The sequence below is a fragment of the Pungitius pungitius genome, chromosome 8 (assembly GCF_949316345.1).
Source record: "Pungitius pungitius chromosome 8, fPunPun2.1, whole genome shotgun sequence".
Taxonomy (NCBI): Eukaryota; Metazoa; Chordata; class Actinopteri; order Perciformes; family Gasterosteidae; genus Pungitius; species Pungitius pungitius.
The window spans coordinates 21,038,912-21,052,395 of record NC_084907.1 but is presented as its reverse complement, the minus strand read 5'-3'; the positions used below and the strand labels follow the sequence as shown (position 1 = coordinate 21,052,395).

At 42.8% G+C, this 13,484-nt stretch overlaps 2 protein-coding genes across 3 annotated transcripts; one reads left to right on the top strand and one right to left on the bottom strand.

The window, feature by feature from the left end:
- Positions 1 to 724: 724 nt before the first annotated feature.
- si:ch73-361p23.3 (tumor necrosis factor receptor superfamily member 4) lies at positions 725 to 3,757 on the bottom strand. The gene is made up of 6 exons (XM_037490165.2): positions 3,418 to 3,757; positions 3,186 to 3,293; positions 2,827 to 3,028; positions 2,458 to 2,708; positions 2,274 to 2,366; positions 725 to 1,706 (listed from the first exon to the last, which is right to left on the bottom strand). Exons 1-6 carry the CDS (start codon positions 3,497 to 3,499, stop codon positions 1,621 to 1,623), a joined length of 822 nt encoding a protein of 273 aa, XP_037346062.2. The 5' UTR covers positions 3,500 to 3,757; the 3' UTR covers positions 725 to 1,620.
- Positions 3,758 to 5,546: 1,789 nt separating this feature from the next.
- ddi2 (DNA-damage inducible protein 2) lies at positions 5,547 to 13,385 on the top strand. 2 transcript variants are annotated; one of them, XM_037490163.2, is made up of 11 exons: positions 5,547 to 5,681; positions 5,901 to 6,040; positions 6,673 to 6,802; positions 7,194 to 7,520; positions 7,623 to 7,749; positions 8,037 to 8,164; positions 8,312 to 8,440; positions 8,731 to 8,834; positions 8,972 to 9,164; positions 10,659 to 10,707; positions 11,032 to 11,172. In XM_037490163.2, exons 2-10 carry the CDS (start codon positions 5,903 to 5,905, stop codon positions 10,667 to 10,669), a joined length of 1,287 nt encoding a protein of 428 aa, XP_037346060.2. In that variant the 5' UTR covers positions 5,547 to 5,681; positions 5,901 to 5,902; the 3' UTR covers positions 10,670 to 10,707; positions 11,032 to 11,172. The 2 variants fall into 2 exon arrangements, with proteins under 2 accessions (XP_037346060.2, XP_037346059.2); XM_037490162.2 differs by lacking the exon at positions 10,659 to 10,707 and having other exon boundaries at positions 11,032 to 13,385.
- Positions 13,386 to 13,484: the final 99 nt, after the last annotated feature.

Here is a 13,484-nt window from a genome sequence, read left to right as displayed (position 1 = left end):
TTTCACTTGCAATTATGTGCTGTAATGGCTGTCTGGAGGGATTTATCTATTTAGGTCTATTTTCTGAGTGTTAAGTTGTGGCTATTTCTAGGAAAGGTTTGCTTTGCATGCTGTACATTTCATCTAAACAACGAACTTCCTGGATCAGTGACATTTACTGAACGTGCACCGCGAAGGTTTCCAAGGTACGATAGTGAACACAAGAGCCAATCGAGTGGTTAAGTTGTGGAAAAGGCCCAACGTTTATTCACACAATTTTAAGACAAAGGTAAAATGTTGGACAAGAGTCAGACAGCGACGGTCACGGTTTGGTCTCTCTTCCTGTTTTAGTTTGAAGTTTCATGTTCCTTGTGGTCCTGGGTTAACTTCACTTCCTGCCTTGTTCTGTGATTGCCTGAGTGTTTCCACCTGTGTCCAATCACCTGCACCTCCCTTGTGTTTTTAAGCCCTGTGTGCCTGTTGTCCCTTGTTGCGTCATTGTTCATGTCTACCCGTCGTTGGTGCACGTTACTTTGGCGTCTGTTTCTTTTGTGCTAAATAAAGAGCACATTCTGGAAGACTTGTACCCTGCGTTTGAGTCCTGCCTTCCGCCTGCACCTCCACCCAATGTGACAGCGACTTTGTATTTTACAGTCATTTTATCTTTCATACTTTCATGTCCACATTGTTACTACTAAAACATCTGTGCATTTACATTGTTGTATTGACACTTGTATGTAAGAAGATGATCTGGACACTTTACTCACAACAGAAATGTTTATTCCAACAGAGAACACCGTGAGAGGAGTCAGTCAGCTGAAACCACAACAGGTTTCCCCACTGATTTAGTCAGACGAAACCCGTCAGATACACACACCTGGGATTTGAAAGCTTGTTGATCTGATTTCTCAGCCAAACTTTAGTGAATAGAAACGATGAGGTTTGGAGGTATAAATAACATATTTCCAATGGCTGCAATGAAAGCATAAGAGCGCGTGTGCGTCAATGGGGGAAAAAAAGGCACGACGGGATCTCCCCCAAACCCGCACATCTTCAGCTTTGAAGATCCGCCACTGGTGGAACAGAACGAGATCATCAAAACACGGCCAAAATGGAAACAGAATGTGTAAAAACAGTAAAACATATTCATCTCAGGCTCTCCATTATCATAGTTATTGATTGCTACGACCCTTACTACAACACTGTTCAGACTGTTATATTATTATTATATGTACTTCTTAGACTTATCACTTGCCCCATTAAACCAGATCACAATATATATAAATATACACGTGATGAAACATGAAAAAGCATCAGAATTGATGTACATCAAATGTGCATTTTAGTGCGGTTTGTTAGTATATACACTGTTTTAGTAGCATGATTTCTGTTGTTCTTGTAAAAATAAATCTGTAAGGTTGTCTCGTTAATATACTTTACATGATATTCTATGATAACTGAACAAACTAAAGTCAAATATTGACCATTCATACACCTGCCAAAATTCAGACAGTAATACAGAGAGTAAGTATGATGTGGCTATCTTCTAATGTAAAACCGACAATTCAGCCAAAGGTTACGTGGTCGTTCTGATATAATTTGTGTGCCGATTAGTCTTCGCTGGCAGGTTGATTTGACACCTCAGTGCTCCTCTGGATTCAGTTTGACGGAGCACAGACTGCTCTCGCCACTTTCCTCCACTGGCCTCCGACACAGCGAGTCATTTTCTGGGAGAAAAAAAAGCATAATTGATTAAATCAGAACTTTATATCTCCAATTTGTTTTTAAAAATGTCCTTGATAAATGGTTTAAAGCAGTGAATCAAGGACATTTCCTGGGGACCATGAAAAAGAAAAACTATTTGTACTTGCTGCTGAATAGCAATATATTTAACTTTAACACGCAAGACGTCCAGGGGTCAACGGAATAAATTGACAAGAAATCGTTCGCTTTCTTGTCAAGAGTTTGATGAGAAGAGCAATACTTTTTTCACGTTTATCTCTATGGCAACTATAAAACTAAAGCCAGCCGCGATTAGCTTAGCTCAGCAGGAAGATGTGTCAACAGGAGTCCTTATGTCTGCGCTGGTTCTGCATGCATACGATACAAGACGTGTCATTTTTACAATTCGATTTTTGTGAGAATAAAACAAATAACGAGGGAATTTGTGAGCCTTAAAAGGTGTTATTACAGAAAGCAGATTGTGTTGCATTGGACAGATCTGTTACCCCCCACTTCCAGTCGTTGTGCTAAGCTAACCACGCCGTAGCATCATTCATTTTAACCCGACATACTTGGCGCAGCGGGTGGATGAGTGAAGCGCAGCTTGTAGGTCACGGCGATCAGTGTAAGCAGTCCAAAAATTCCAAGTGTGACGAGGGCCAACCCTGAGTAGGATGACCAAGCTGCAGGTTACTTAATGACCTTAATGACCTTTAACACGTTGTGTCGTTCAAAAAATGAAAGCAGGTGTTTTACCTGTTCCGATGTGGGTGACTGTGCGACTGGGCGTGGTGGTGGTGGTGCCCGTAGGTATCCTCTGAGTATGAGCCGTCTTACGCGGATGGGGGGATGTTAGGCGTGTGATTAGAGAGACCGTTTTCTTTGATCCGGGGGGTGTAGTGAGATAGTTGGTACGTGGTGTGTTTTTGGCAATACACCCTTGAAACTCTGCGTTACAGATGACGTCTGAGGACGTTGTTCCATTTGTTTTCACCCCACATTTGCATCTGGAGTGAAATATGAAGGATGCAGAGATTGACAACAGGTCTTTAGATATTGTTGAGATCATTTGTGTGTCTGTAAAATATTTTTTACAGTTGTAACTACACATTTAACATGACTTACTCTTTCCACTTTTTGCACTGCAAGTTGATGTCTGTTGTGAAATATCCATCTTCACATTTTGAACATTTAGGACCTTGTATCCCAAATCCAATTCCACATTTGCAAGAGGAAGAATCATCCTCCCAGGAAACAAATCCTTCAAGGCACTGACAAATTGTGTTTGTCTCTTTTGTGCACGCTTTTTTAACAACACTTCCCGTTTCTACAACATCAACAAATGAGATCACATGGCACATTAAAGTAAGCTTTCTTCTTCTTTACAAGTTGTGCTGTCAAATATCATGAAGGTTACTTTTGTATTCTTTTAGTATTGTGTTGTTGTATTTCTCGTGTTAAAACCAATCATTCTGAACACTTACTGCTGTCACACTTTGTGCATGCTTTGCAGACTTGGGTTTCATTCTCCTCGTCCTGGAAACCGTCACTGGGGCAGGTTTCACAACCAGTCGTTTTCAATATCCTTTGACCTTGAGTTGTTACAGTTTTGGGAGGAACACAAAGAGTAAGGGATAGTTGTACAGCTCAAAATGGTATATTCAACAGCATTATCCAGAAGGGAGAGAGAAATTCATACAAGAAAGTCATATTCACCTTTTGGGCAAGTCGCAGCATTCAAATCCACCGCAAATTCATAAAAAATTAAAGTGAAAATAAGCTGTTTGAAAATAACCATGTTCAATTCTTCAGTGCCAATAAGAGCCACTGAGTCTGTCCCGTGTGCCACAACAGAGACTGAGACAAAAAAAGATCAGGCTCGGTGCCACCACTTTATAAAGAAGTGAGAATCCCACGTGTTTTCATAACCACATTTAAATCTCAATGACGCACCAACTGTCAACGACCCTTTTTATTTTCTTTGGTGGAAAAATGTATGTAGGAGTCAGTAAACGAAAAACATTTGTATTACAATGCCATGCTTTTAATACTTGTGAACATGTGAATTGTAATAAATGAAATAAGAATATAATTAATTTACTGTTTGCATGTTAGCACCCATTTATTGTTTTGTGTTATCTGTTTTTTTTTAAATGTAATTAAGCGGAATATTTTTAAGGATAACAATTTATTAAACTTTTTTTTCAAAAATCAGGAATGGACACTCAACATGTGAATTGTGATTTGTTTTTATTAATGTTGTAAAATATCCACATATACTGCGTTGCGAACCGGATGCTACTCTATTTAACAGGGAAACCTATTTCAAGAAAGAGGCCAGAGGTTTTAGAGACAAAATAATCGCTCGTTCTACGCTGACGATGCAAATCGGGTTTTCTACTATTCTGTATTATTGTACTGTAGGACAAGTTCTCCCTCCTCACAGACACAACCTGATCAATTCTGTTCAAAACAGCCCTTACATTTCTTACATATAGTATATTTTTGTGAAGTTACTTGACAGATGATTAAATACTGAAATTGTATTGATATTAAATAAATAATCCCAGATTAAAAGACTTGTAAAAAGCTTTGTTTCATAAAGCAACAAGCAACAAAACGGATACTGTAAAGAAACAGAATTTTAAAAACAGAATATTGCCTTCTATAATAAAAACAGGGTTGCTTTTATATGTTTTAAAAGCCTTTACTTTGGCTTCTTTATTTATTCATAGTGAGGAACTTGGTAAGAGCCATGTGTCTGACTGTTTGGAACCATGAAGCTTCATGGTTCTTACCAGTAGAAACACCTTTGCATATTGACTAAAAGAGCAAATGGAACAAAAAAAGCCTATTCTTGATCATTCTGCAAGATACAACCACACAAATGCTCTTTTCTTAAAACGGATGTTGAAAAAAAACCTCCGCGAGTTTCCGCTAGCTGTTGCTCCCAGAAATTATTTATAATTATTTATTATTTTAGATTTGTAACAATGGTAACTTTTCAGAACTTCATTATTTCGTATGAGTAAATGGATCATCAAATTACAATTGGTTTTCTCGTCATTAACTGTTTTGTTCTTTCAGAGTGAGGCATTCAGTAAAATTGAGTTAATTTTGTTTTGACCAAATAGTGTGAAAATGAACTGGGGAGCGAAGGGGTTGTTAGTACTTGCCCATAAAGGCAGAATAACTAATTGGTGTCGGTACTCTCAGACACATTCTGATCGAAAGAACTGCTTTACTCGGAAATCTTATAAAGGTTAATGTTATCACAGACTCGATGGATGTCCTAAACACAACCACTCGTAGGACACACTCGTGTTCCAATACACCACTCGTGCAATTTTATGAAAGAGAGAGAGCACTAGAGCAGAGACTCTATCTTCTCCAAACATAAAAGCAAGCGACGACAGTGGTCGTTTGTTGTTTAAAGTGCTGTGTTGTGCATTTTGAAATGCTTCTCTACGGGAATGTGCTAGATAAATTGGATTAGTTTGCTGCTTTGATTTTATGTTAGCTAAAGTTACTGCATCTCAACGATCTACCGGTATAAGTAAACCTGTATCCTCTGTTTTTTTTAGTAGGTAACATAATAACAAATGGTTCCACGATATAGGCCTACGTTAATGAGTATTACAGTAAATGATCCATTTACATACGCACACACACACGCACAAACACACACACACACACACACACACACACACACACACACACACGTCACGTTAAACTCACAATGATTCAAAGTTTCCTTACGCCTAGTGTAGAATGTATGTACTTTTCAAAGGATCCTGTAGGTGGCGTAACAGCCTTTTTACAGTGTTTTGAGATTAGAAGAAGAAACTATTCACGACGGCAAATTCTGTATTGCGACATGTCGAAAACGGAATCGGAATGATATGCGGCACAACTGAGAAATACTTCATGTTATTTAACTAGTTGTTAAAAGAGAAACTGACACAACAGGCGTTTACCCAGTAAGTGAAAATCAGTCACTGTCTTATTAATGTACTACCAGTTTCCCTTTTTGGCTTCTTGGGTACTGAAAAACTATTAAAGCTGTGTAAATACAAAATAATTGGGATTTCCCCTAGTGAAACAACGAACTACAGTAACGTTAAGTTGCCCGTATTTTGTTGCAGCGGTTTTGTCTAACGTTAGTGATCCTAACCCCCCCCCCCCCCCCCAAAAAAAAGCGATGCTGGTCACCGTTTTCTGCGCGCCGAGGGATCACCCAGAGACCACCTTCGCCCTCGATGTATCCCCGGAGCTGGAGCTGAGAGACTTTATAGCACTTTGTGAACTGGAATCGGGAATCCCAGCTGGGGAAATTCAGGTAACACCGGGGCTAGCTGTAGCCACATAGCTAACGCAGCTAACGGCGGCTAGCCGACTTGCTAGCATGAATCGGACGGATTGTTGCGAAACTCCCAAATATCGACCAGCAGACAGTCTCCTGACCTGTGCCCCCCAACGGTTATTAACGGTCACAAACAGTCTGCTGGACGGCTGTCCTTAAAAAACCTCACGTTAGAACAAACGTTTATGCTAACGACACCTCGAAGTTGATCGCATTTACGTTAATTGGCTTATCGAGCCCAAATTGTGTTTTTCCGTTGTCACCGTAACCATAATGTTAATTTAACGTTGTCCAATGTTGTCTAACTTAACTGGTAAATGCTTTCCACAAAGACGTTACGACTCTTTAAGAAGATCATTACACTTTTTCATCCCAACATATGAAACATAGATAATTAGAGAGTGAAGGGTTATGGGTTGTGTGTGAATAACATATTTATAACACGTACTAGTTAATATTATTAAATAACGGTACAAATTACACTGGAGAAAGATGATGTGTTATTGAGTAGATGATACTATAATCTACTATCCACATGAATTAAAAAAAAAAGCAAATCCTCAGTATAGTGATGTAAAATTCACTTATTTTTATTTTTTTATTATCAGATTACAATTGCAGAACAGACCCTAAAAGACCATACCCGTGCCTTGGGGACCTATGGTGTTAAGGATGGAGACGTTGTGGTTCTCAGGCAAGCTGACAGAAGGCCACCACCAGCCCAGCCAGCCTTCCCAGGTAACACACCTGTTCTTTGAAAGGAATTTAGATCTGCTCGGAAATAGGAAAGACCAAGACAAGTCGGCTGGTATTCCTGACGTTGAAATGCACTTATTGTAAGTCGCTTTGGATAAAAGTGTCAGCTAAAGGACATGTAATGTTTGCTTTCATATCCAAATACATTCTTTCAAACGTTATTACTGCCACTTGTTTAAGCCCGCAACCACAGACCTGCATCATAAGTATGAGGACAGTAGGTTACAGAAAGAGAAACGTCTTTGAGTTAAAAGATATTCATCTAGGAAGACAACACTATGGAAAATGTATAGGAGATGAATGCATGATCTATTTAAAGTCTTTGTACATGTAAAAGGCTAATCTCTCACTACTCACTGTTTGTGCTCCTCAGGTCTGCCACATATTGACTTTCGTTCCATCACAATTCCCGGCACATCTTCTTCATCTAATCAACGCGGCGCAGTGAGGCCTCAACAGCAACAGACTTTGCCGCCGCCACCGCCGCAGCCTCAGCAGCAGCCTCAGCAGCAGCCTCAGCAGCAGCAACAACAGCGCACCGCACAGCCGGCAATCCCATCGGCTTTTCGTGGGTCCTCTCCTCAGGGGCTTGATGACCCTGCCTTACTCCAGCAGATGCTATTGTCCAATCCGCATGAGCTCTCTCTCCTCAAGGAGCGAAACCCGCCGCTTGCTGAGGCTCTGCTGAGCGGAGATTTGGGTAAAAGAAAGAGCTGTTGAAGTCACAGGCCGGGGTTTCTGTTTATTTTCTTTAACTTGAAATGTGAACCACTCACGTTGTTGTAACGGTCTATTTTCTCAGAGCGATTCACCAAAGTGCTGCTGGAGCAACAGCAGGATCGAGCAAAGCGAGAGCAAGAGAGGATCAGACTTCTGACAGCTGATCCTTTTGATTTGGATGCCCAAGCAAAGATTGAGGAGGACATCAGGTAAGCTGCAAAGTCTAAAGATTTGCTGACCGCTTGTGAATATTAAAATACAAAATACTTTTGTCTTTAGGATGGTACAGCCTCAGTTTCACTACTATAACCGGATAATTTATGAATTAATTACATAACATTTACAAGAACTTATAAATTCTTAAAATAATTATTTTTAATTTTCATGAATTTAACTGTACTATTTGCTGCTAACATGGGAAAGCAGGTGCCCCGTGAGGCAGCATGTTGTCATTCTTTTTAAAAGTCTCTTATTCATGCATTTGTGCTCTTTCTAGGCAACACAATGTGGAAGAAAACATGACGATTGCAATGGAGGAGGCTCCAGAAAGCTTCGGGCAGGTGGTGATGCTCTACATTAACTGCAAGGTCAACGGGCACCCTGTCAAAGCTTTTGTTGACTCAGGTAATGAACATTTCATTCTGATCCCATTTGCAGTATTTAATCCGTGAACAAGAATGTCACGTCATTGCACACACACACTGTTTATCGTACAGGCTTTGGGGGTAAGAAGTAATCATTTTGTGAAGCACTGACCGTCCTTGTGTTTAGGGGCCCAGATGACTATCATGAGCCAAGCGTGTGCTGAGCGCTGTAACATTATGCGGCTGGTGGACCGTCGCTGGGCCGGAATTGCCAAGGGAGTGGGCACCCAGAAGATCATTGGCAGAGTTCATTTGGGTGAGGGTTTTCTCAAAGTACTTATTATAGCATCAGACTAGTCTCCAGCAAATATTTTTGCTGACTTTCTCCCTAGTCAGACAAAGTCTGCATGCAGTTTGAAAAAACAGTAAGACAGTTTCTAGGTGTAATAATTAAGTGTTGATTATTTTGTACAATTTGTTTGTATTGAATGACTCAGAAGCAAAATCTCCTGCAGATATCCACGAACGTGCTTACTATTACACTCTCATACTGCAATATAACCTGTGAGTCTGATCAATTTGTGTTGTCTCGTTGCACTTGTGTAGCTCAGGTCCAAATAGAGGGTGACTTCCTCCCGTGTTCTTTCTCCATCTTGGAGGACCAGCCAATGGACATGCTGCTTGGCCTGGATATGCTGAAGAGACATCAGGTGTGAGCCCCATTTTATCTGGTCAAAATGTGCAGCACAGTTTTGGAATTCATTTCATTCAGAGCTTTCCGTTTTCTGTTTTCAGTACACGGAATCTTCAAGAAACTCAGTCTTTATTTGTCCTGAATTTCTCACAGTGTTCGATCGACCTGAAGAAGAACTTCCTACTAATTGGCACCACAGGCACCGAGACTCGCTTCCTGTCTGAGGCAGAGCTGCCAGAGTGTGCCCGACTGGCATACGGACCAGAGGGGCGGGAAGACACCCGGACGGACGAGGCGGCCGACAGAGAACTGGCCGAGGCTCTTCAGAGGTCGATACAGGAGAGCGGTAAGAACCGGGCTCTCATCTCTGCGCTTGGTCTCAGCTCCGTTAGAACAACATTTGCATGCGCCACTTAAAAGGTCTTACTCTCAACCCCATCTGGAATGTCAGTCACGTGATCTCTTAATGGATAGGATGTGGTCAGGAAATGTATTCATACAAAGAGACAAATACGTTCTTGGATCAATATTTATTTTTGGCTTGTTTTATGTATGTAGCAGCCTTTGGTAATGTAAAAGACACACGCTGTTCTTATTATTAGGAACTATTTTCTTTGTGCTAGTTAATTCATTAGCAACTTTTATCGCTATGTGATCATGTATATGATGGTCCATCAGCAGACGCACCACAAGAAAGTCTTGGGGTTTGCCTTTGTCTAGTTTTTAGCTGCTCTTTGTGAGTGTGACGTTAACGTAATTTACTGTGTTGTATCAAGAAGAACTTGGCAGAAAACAGTGCAGCCCCAATAGCCCGGATGGCTCCATTATAAACCATTATTACTAATCAATAGCACGGATTGTGTTTATGCAGTAGGTTCAGCATGCACTGTTACAATTGGTTAGATTGTGTGTGAGTCTACAGTGCAGAAGGATATCTGAAGCACTGTTTAAGCAGTTTAAGAGCCCAAAGTGATGGGGACACCTAGTGCCAGTAGAAATGACATTTTACAAATATTGACATGCCAATGGGGGTTGACTGTAGCTGGCTGGTGTCATCTCATCCGTATTTTTGGGCAATATGACAAAATATACCATGTGTTGTCATATGTCGGTCATTTGTTTTATACCTTGCTACCTTTTCTTTACATCCCACTTTATCTCTTGAGTGTACAATTGAGTCCATTTTGTAAAATAAAAAAATGCGCAGAAGGGGTTTATAGCAGTATTGCATTTTAAGATTAAACATCAATGTGAAGTTTAATGTTCCAATAGGTATTTATTTTACTTGATTGAGGTTGACTGTAAGAAGTGAGTTGACTGAAGTGGCGCCTTCCCCACTGGTTGGTGTGTTGTAACTTTTGAGATATATGGATCATGGAAGTGTTTCCCTTTATGGCTTTTCAAAGCTTCTATTAAATCCAGTGCTACTGCCATTGATGTACTTAGTCAGACAGTGGTGTCCGGTAATGGCTGCACATAGCAAATGGAAAGAAAAGGCAGCAGTAATTAACTTAAAATGAATCTGCAGCCATATTATTGAATGCAGCAATCCTCCACTAGAAAAGAGACTGTTGTTTAATCCATTTTTGATCTATTTGTTTATCATGTTTAAGGGATTTTAATCAAATATCCTTCCGATGTGACCTCGACTTGAGTTTTCAGTGATATGTAGCCACACTCTGTGAGGATATTGGCTCAAGTTGTTTTGGGATACCACTTTTCACATCCGTGTGTGAGAGAAAAGGCTTTTAGGTTGGTGCATGCTCTGTGTGTGCGTGACTGCTAACTTTCTCCGTCCCTTTGCATGATGTGTGTGGTGTGTGCCCTAACTCCTGAGCAGGACAGCACTGATGCATTTGGACACAGCTGAAGGGAGACCTACCAACCAGGTACTGCAAATTCACAAGGCCATCGCCAGTGCTAAGTCCATTGCTATTTATGTCTTTTGTTTTGCTGTTGTTTTGCTGCTGGATTGTTTAATTGATGTATCTTTGTTTCTAAGCATACATGCATTAATTCAGAAAACGTACGTATCTGTTTAACATAGGAAAAAGTACTATGTAAATGCACACACCAGCCATTCATGAATTCTACAAGAGTTACTAACATGTGTGTTTTGGGTTTTTCCCTCAAATGCATATAACCCAAAAAGTAATGCCTCTGGAGGGTTCAGCTCACTGTTTCACTCCCAGTTATATTTTGTCTTACACTAGACACTGCAGATGGACAAACTACCTCGCCGCTGCCCCCACCATTTACATTACCCAGAACCTTAGACCAAACGTCCGCATCCACCTCTCAATCCCAAGGCCCTCCCTCTGGTCAGCCCCAACCCCCGGTTCCCTCTCGGTCGGACCCGGCCGCCGTGGAGCTGTGCCGTGACCAACCCGGCCTCCAGGGGTTTCCACAGCCGCCTTCCTCAGCAGAGGATGACGGTTTTGCACCTGTGCAGGTCCACTCTCGCCCTCTCTCTGTCCACGCCGACTCCAAAGTGCGCCCTGTGCCCAGTCCCCCTACAGACGTCCCCGATACATGTCCCCCCCAATCGGACCCGACTACAGTACCAGAGTATCGGGGGAGTGATGCGCAGCCCGGCCACGCGGAGGGGAATACGGAAGCGGATGAGGTGATGAACAACCCCGCGCGCGCCCATCCCGGGGAACTCTCCCCCATCCAACCCATGGAGCACGAGCCGATCGGGTCGCACGCCGCAGAAGCCCATCCGAGTGTTGAAATGGAGTCCCCCACTGCCCCCCAGGGCGTGATGTCCCCAGAGAGGGACCAGCCTGAGGGAGAGCATCGCTCCGACAGCGTCCCGTCGTTGGCGGCTGCTCTGATGGAGCTTCACGAGCTGCTGGTATCCAACCACCGGGCTCAGGCCCAAAACCGCAGCACATCCTGCTCCCCCTCACAGCCATTGAAACAGGAGGAAGTGGCCCCGGGGCCGCGCACCCCCTCCCCTGGAAACACCCAGCGGATCCCCTTTCCTGCCACCTCAGCCGTTGCGGAACCAAACGATGCCAAAGCCAACCGTGCTGCTGCTGTGTCTGACGAGGGACCATCTGAGTGTCTCGCGCCTCTGGGCGGGGCTACGGCCGAGGCTGTGGAGGGACAAGGGCCACCCCCGTGTCCAGGGGGCTGCGTCGAGAGGAGGGCACATGATGCAAATAACACCAGCCGGTTTGAGCCTGAGCCCGAGGTCCCTCCTGACCCTACAAGGGACCTGGAGTTTAGGGAACCTCCTGAGGGGCAGCAGGGGAGAGGCGTTGCAGATGGACGGGCCTCCGGCACCAACACCCCGGACGCGCCTGGCCTCCAAACTGAGGAGCCTTTTCTCAACCCCCTGTCTATGGCAGTGGGCTCACCCGAGGTGAGTCTCGAAGTCTCTCGCGCCTCCCCCACCTCTTCCCCTCCGCCTGCTCAGGCTCCGCAGCTTGCAGCTCCAGCCGCCCCTTCCCCTTCCCCGCATCCCTTTATAGAACAATTTCCAGCCGAGGACGTCCGGAGAATCCAGGCGGCAGGGTTTTCTGCCAGGGAGGCTGCAGAGGCCCTGGAACAAGCCCGTGGGGTTGTGGAGCTGGCTCTGCTGGCACTCCTGGCCCGCGGTATCACTGTGCCCACCAGGACTCACAACTAGTCATGCAAGTCCCCGGCCCCCCAACTCGGCATCGCTCTTATTTACACCTTGTTACTCGAGCGGATGTCTCAGACCCTTCTCAGCAGGGAGCACGTGTAAACACAGGGAAATGCTGTCACTTGGCCTGTCGTACAGAATATCCAAAAACAAGAAGGGACAACTGGTCATTTGCTTCTGGATGTTGCAGATATGTGAGGTGTGTTTGCATGCAGATGTTTTTGGGTGGCTACCCATTTCATTGGTTTTTAGAGATTTGGTATGGTAGATTGATTCATTATTTCTTGTTTGGTCATCCAATTTTGACACATTTATGAGATGCTGATTGATTATGATTTCACCTTTTTAATGTGTCAAAACTATTGTTTTAGTTGTGGAGCATCATTAAAACAATTGTAAACGTGGAGTAGCGTTAGTCCTACTCAGAGTAACACTAGGCAGCATCCTGCAAACGTATGGATGTTTGAAACCATTTTCTGATGAATAAAGCGCCGTGTTGATTTTAATGTCTGCAGCCCCTTAGTGATGATGGAGAAGCTACGTTGTGGTAACTGCAACAGTTTAGAAGGGCTAACTTTACAAATCATTTCTCCCCCTTTTATCTGTGTGCGTCATCACATCCAAACGTCAATACAGCAGTGAGTGCGTTTGTTGGCTTATGTTCAGAGGTATTTCTTGGTTCAGTATTTGTATTCATCATTTTCCACACATGGGAAGTTTTGCAATGTGTAGTTAAAAAAACTGTAGCTCCTGTTTTATTTTGGGTCAAATCATCAGTTTATGTTCATACCTTAAAATCATCCATATTCCTTTTGTAATACTGCCATATCAAGGATTTTAATGGTTCAGTCATTTACAGACTGTTCAGGCGATATAATTATCTACTTCTCTTGTATGACATTTTAAATTGCAAATAAAGAACTAGTATTTGTACATTGTGAATTAATTTTATTGAATTTTTCATTTTATGTTTTTCAAAAGTCACTCATTTGAGCCCTTTCAATAAATCTGGATTAGCGGGTAATTCCCTTG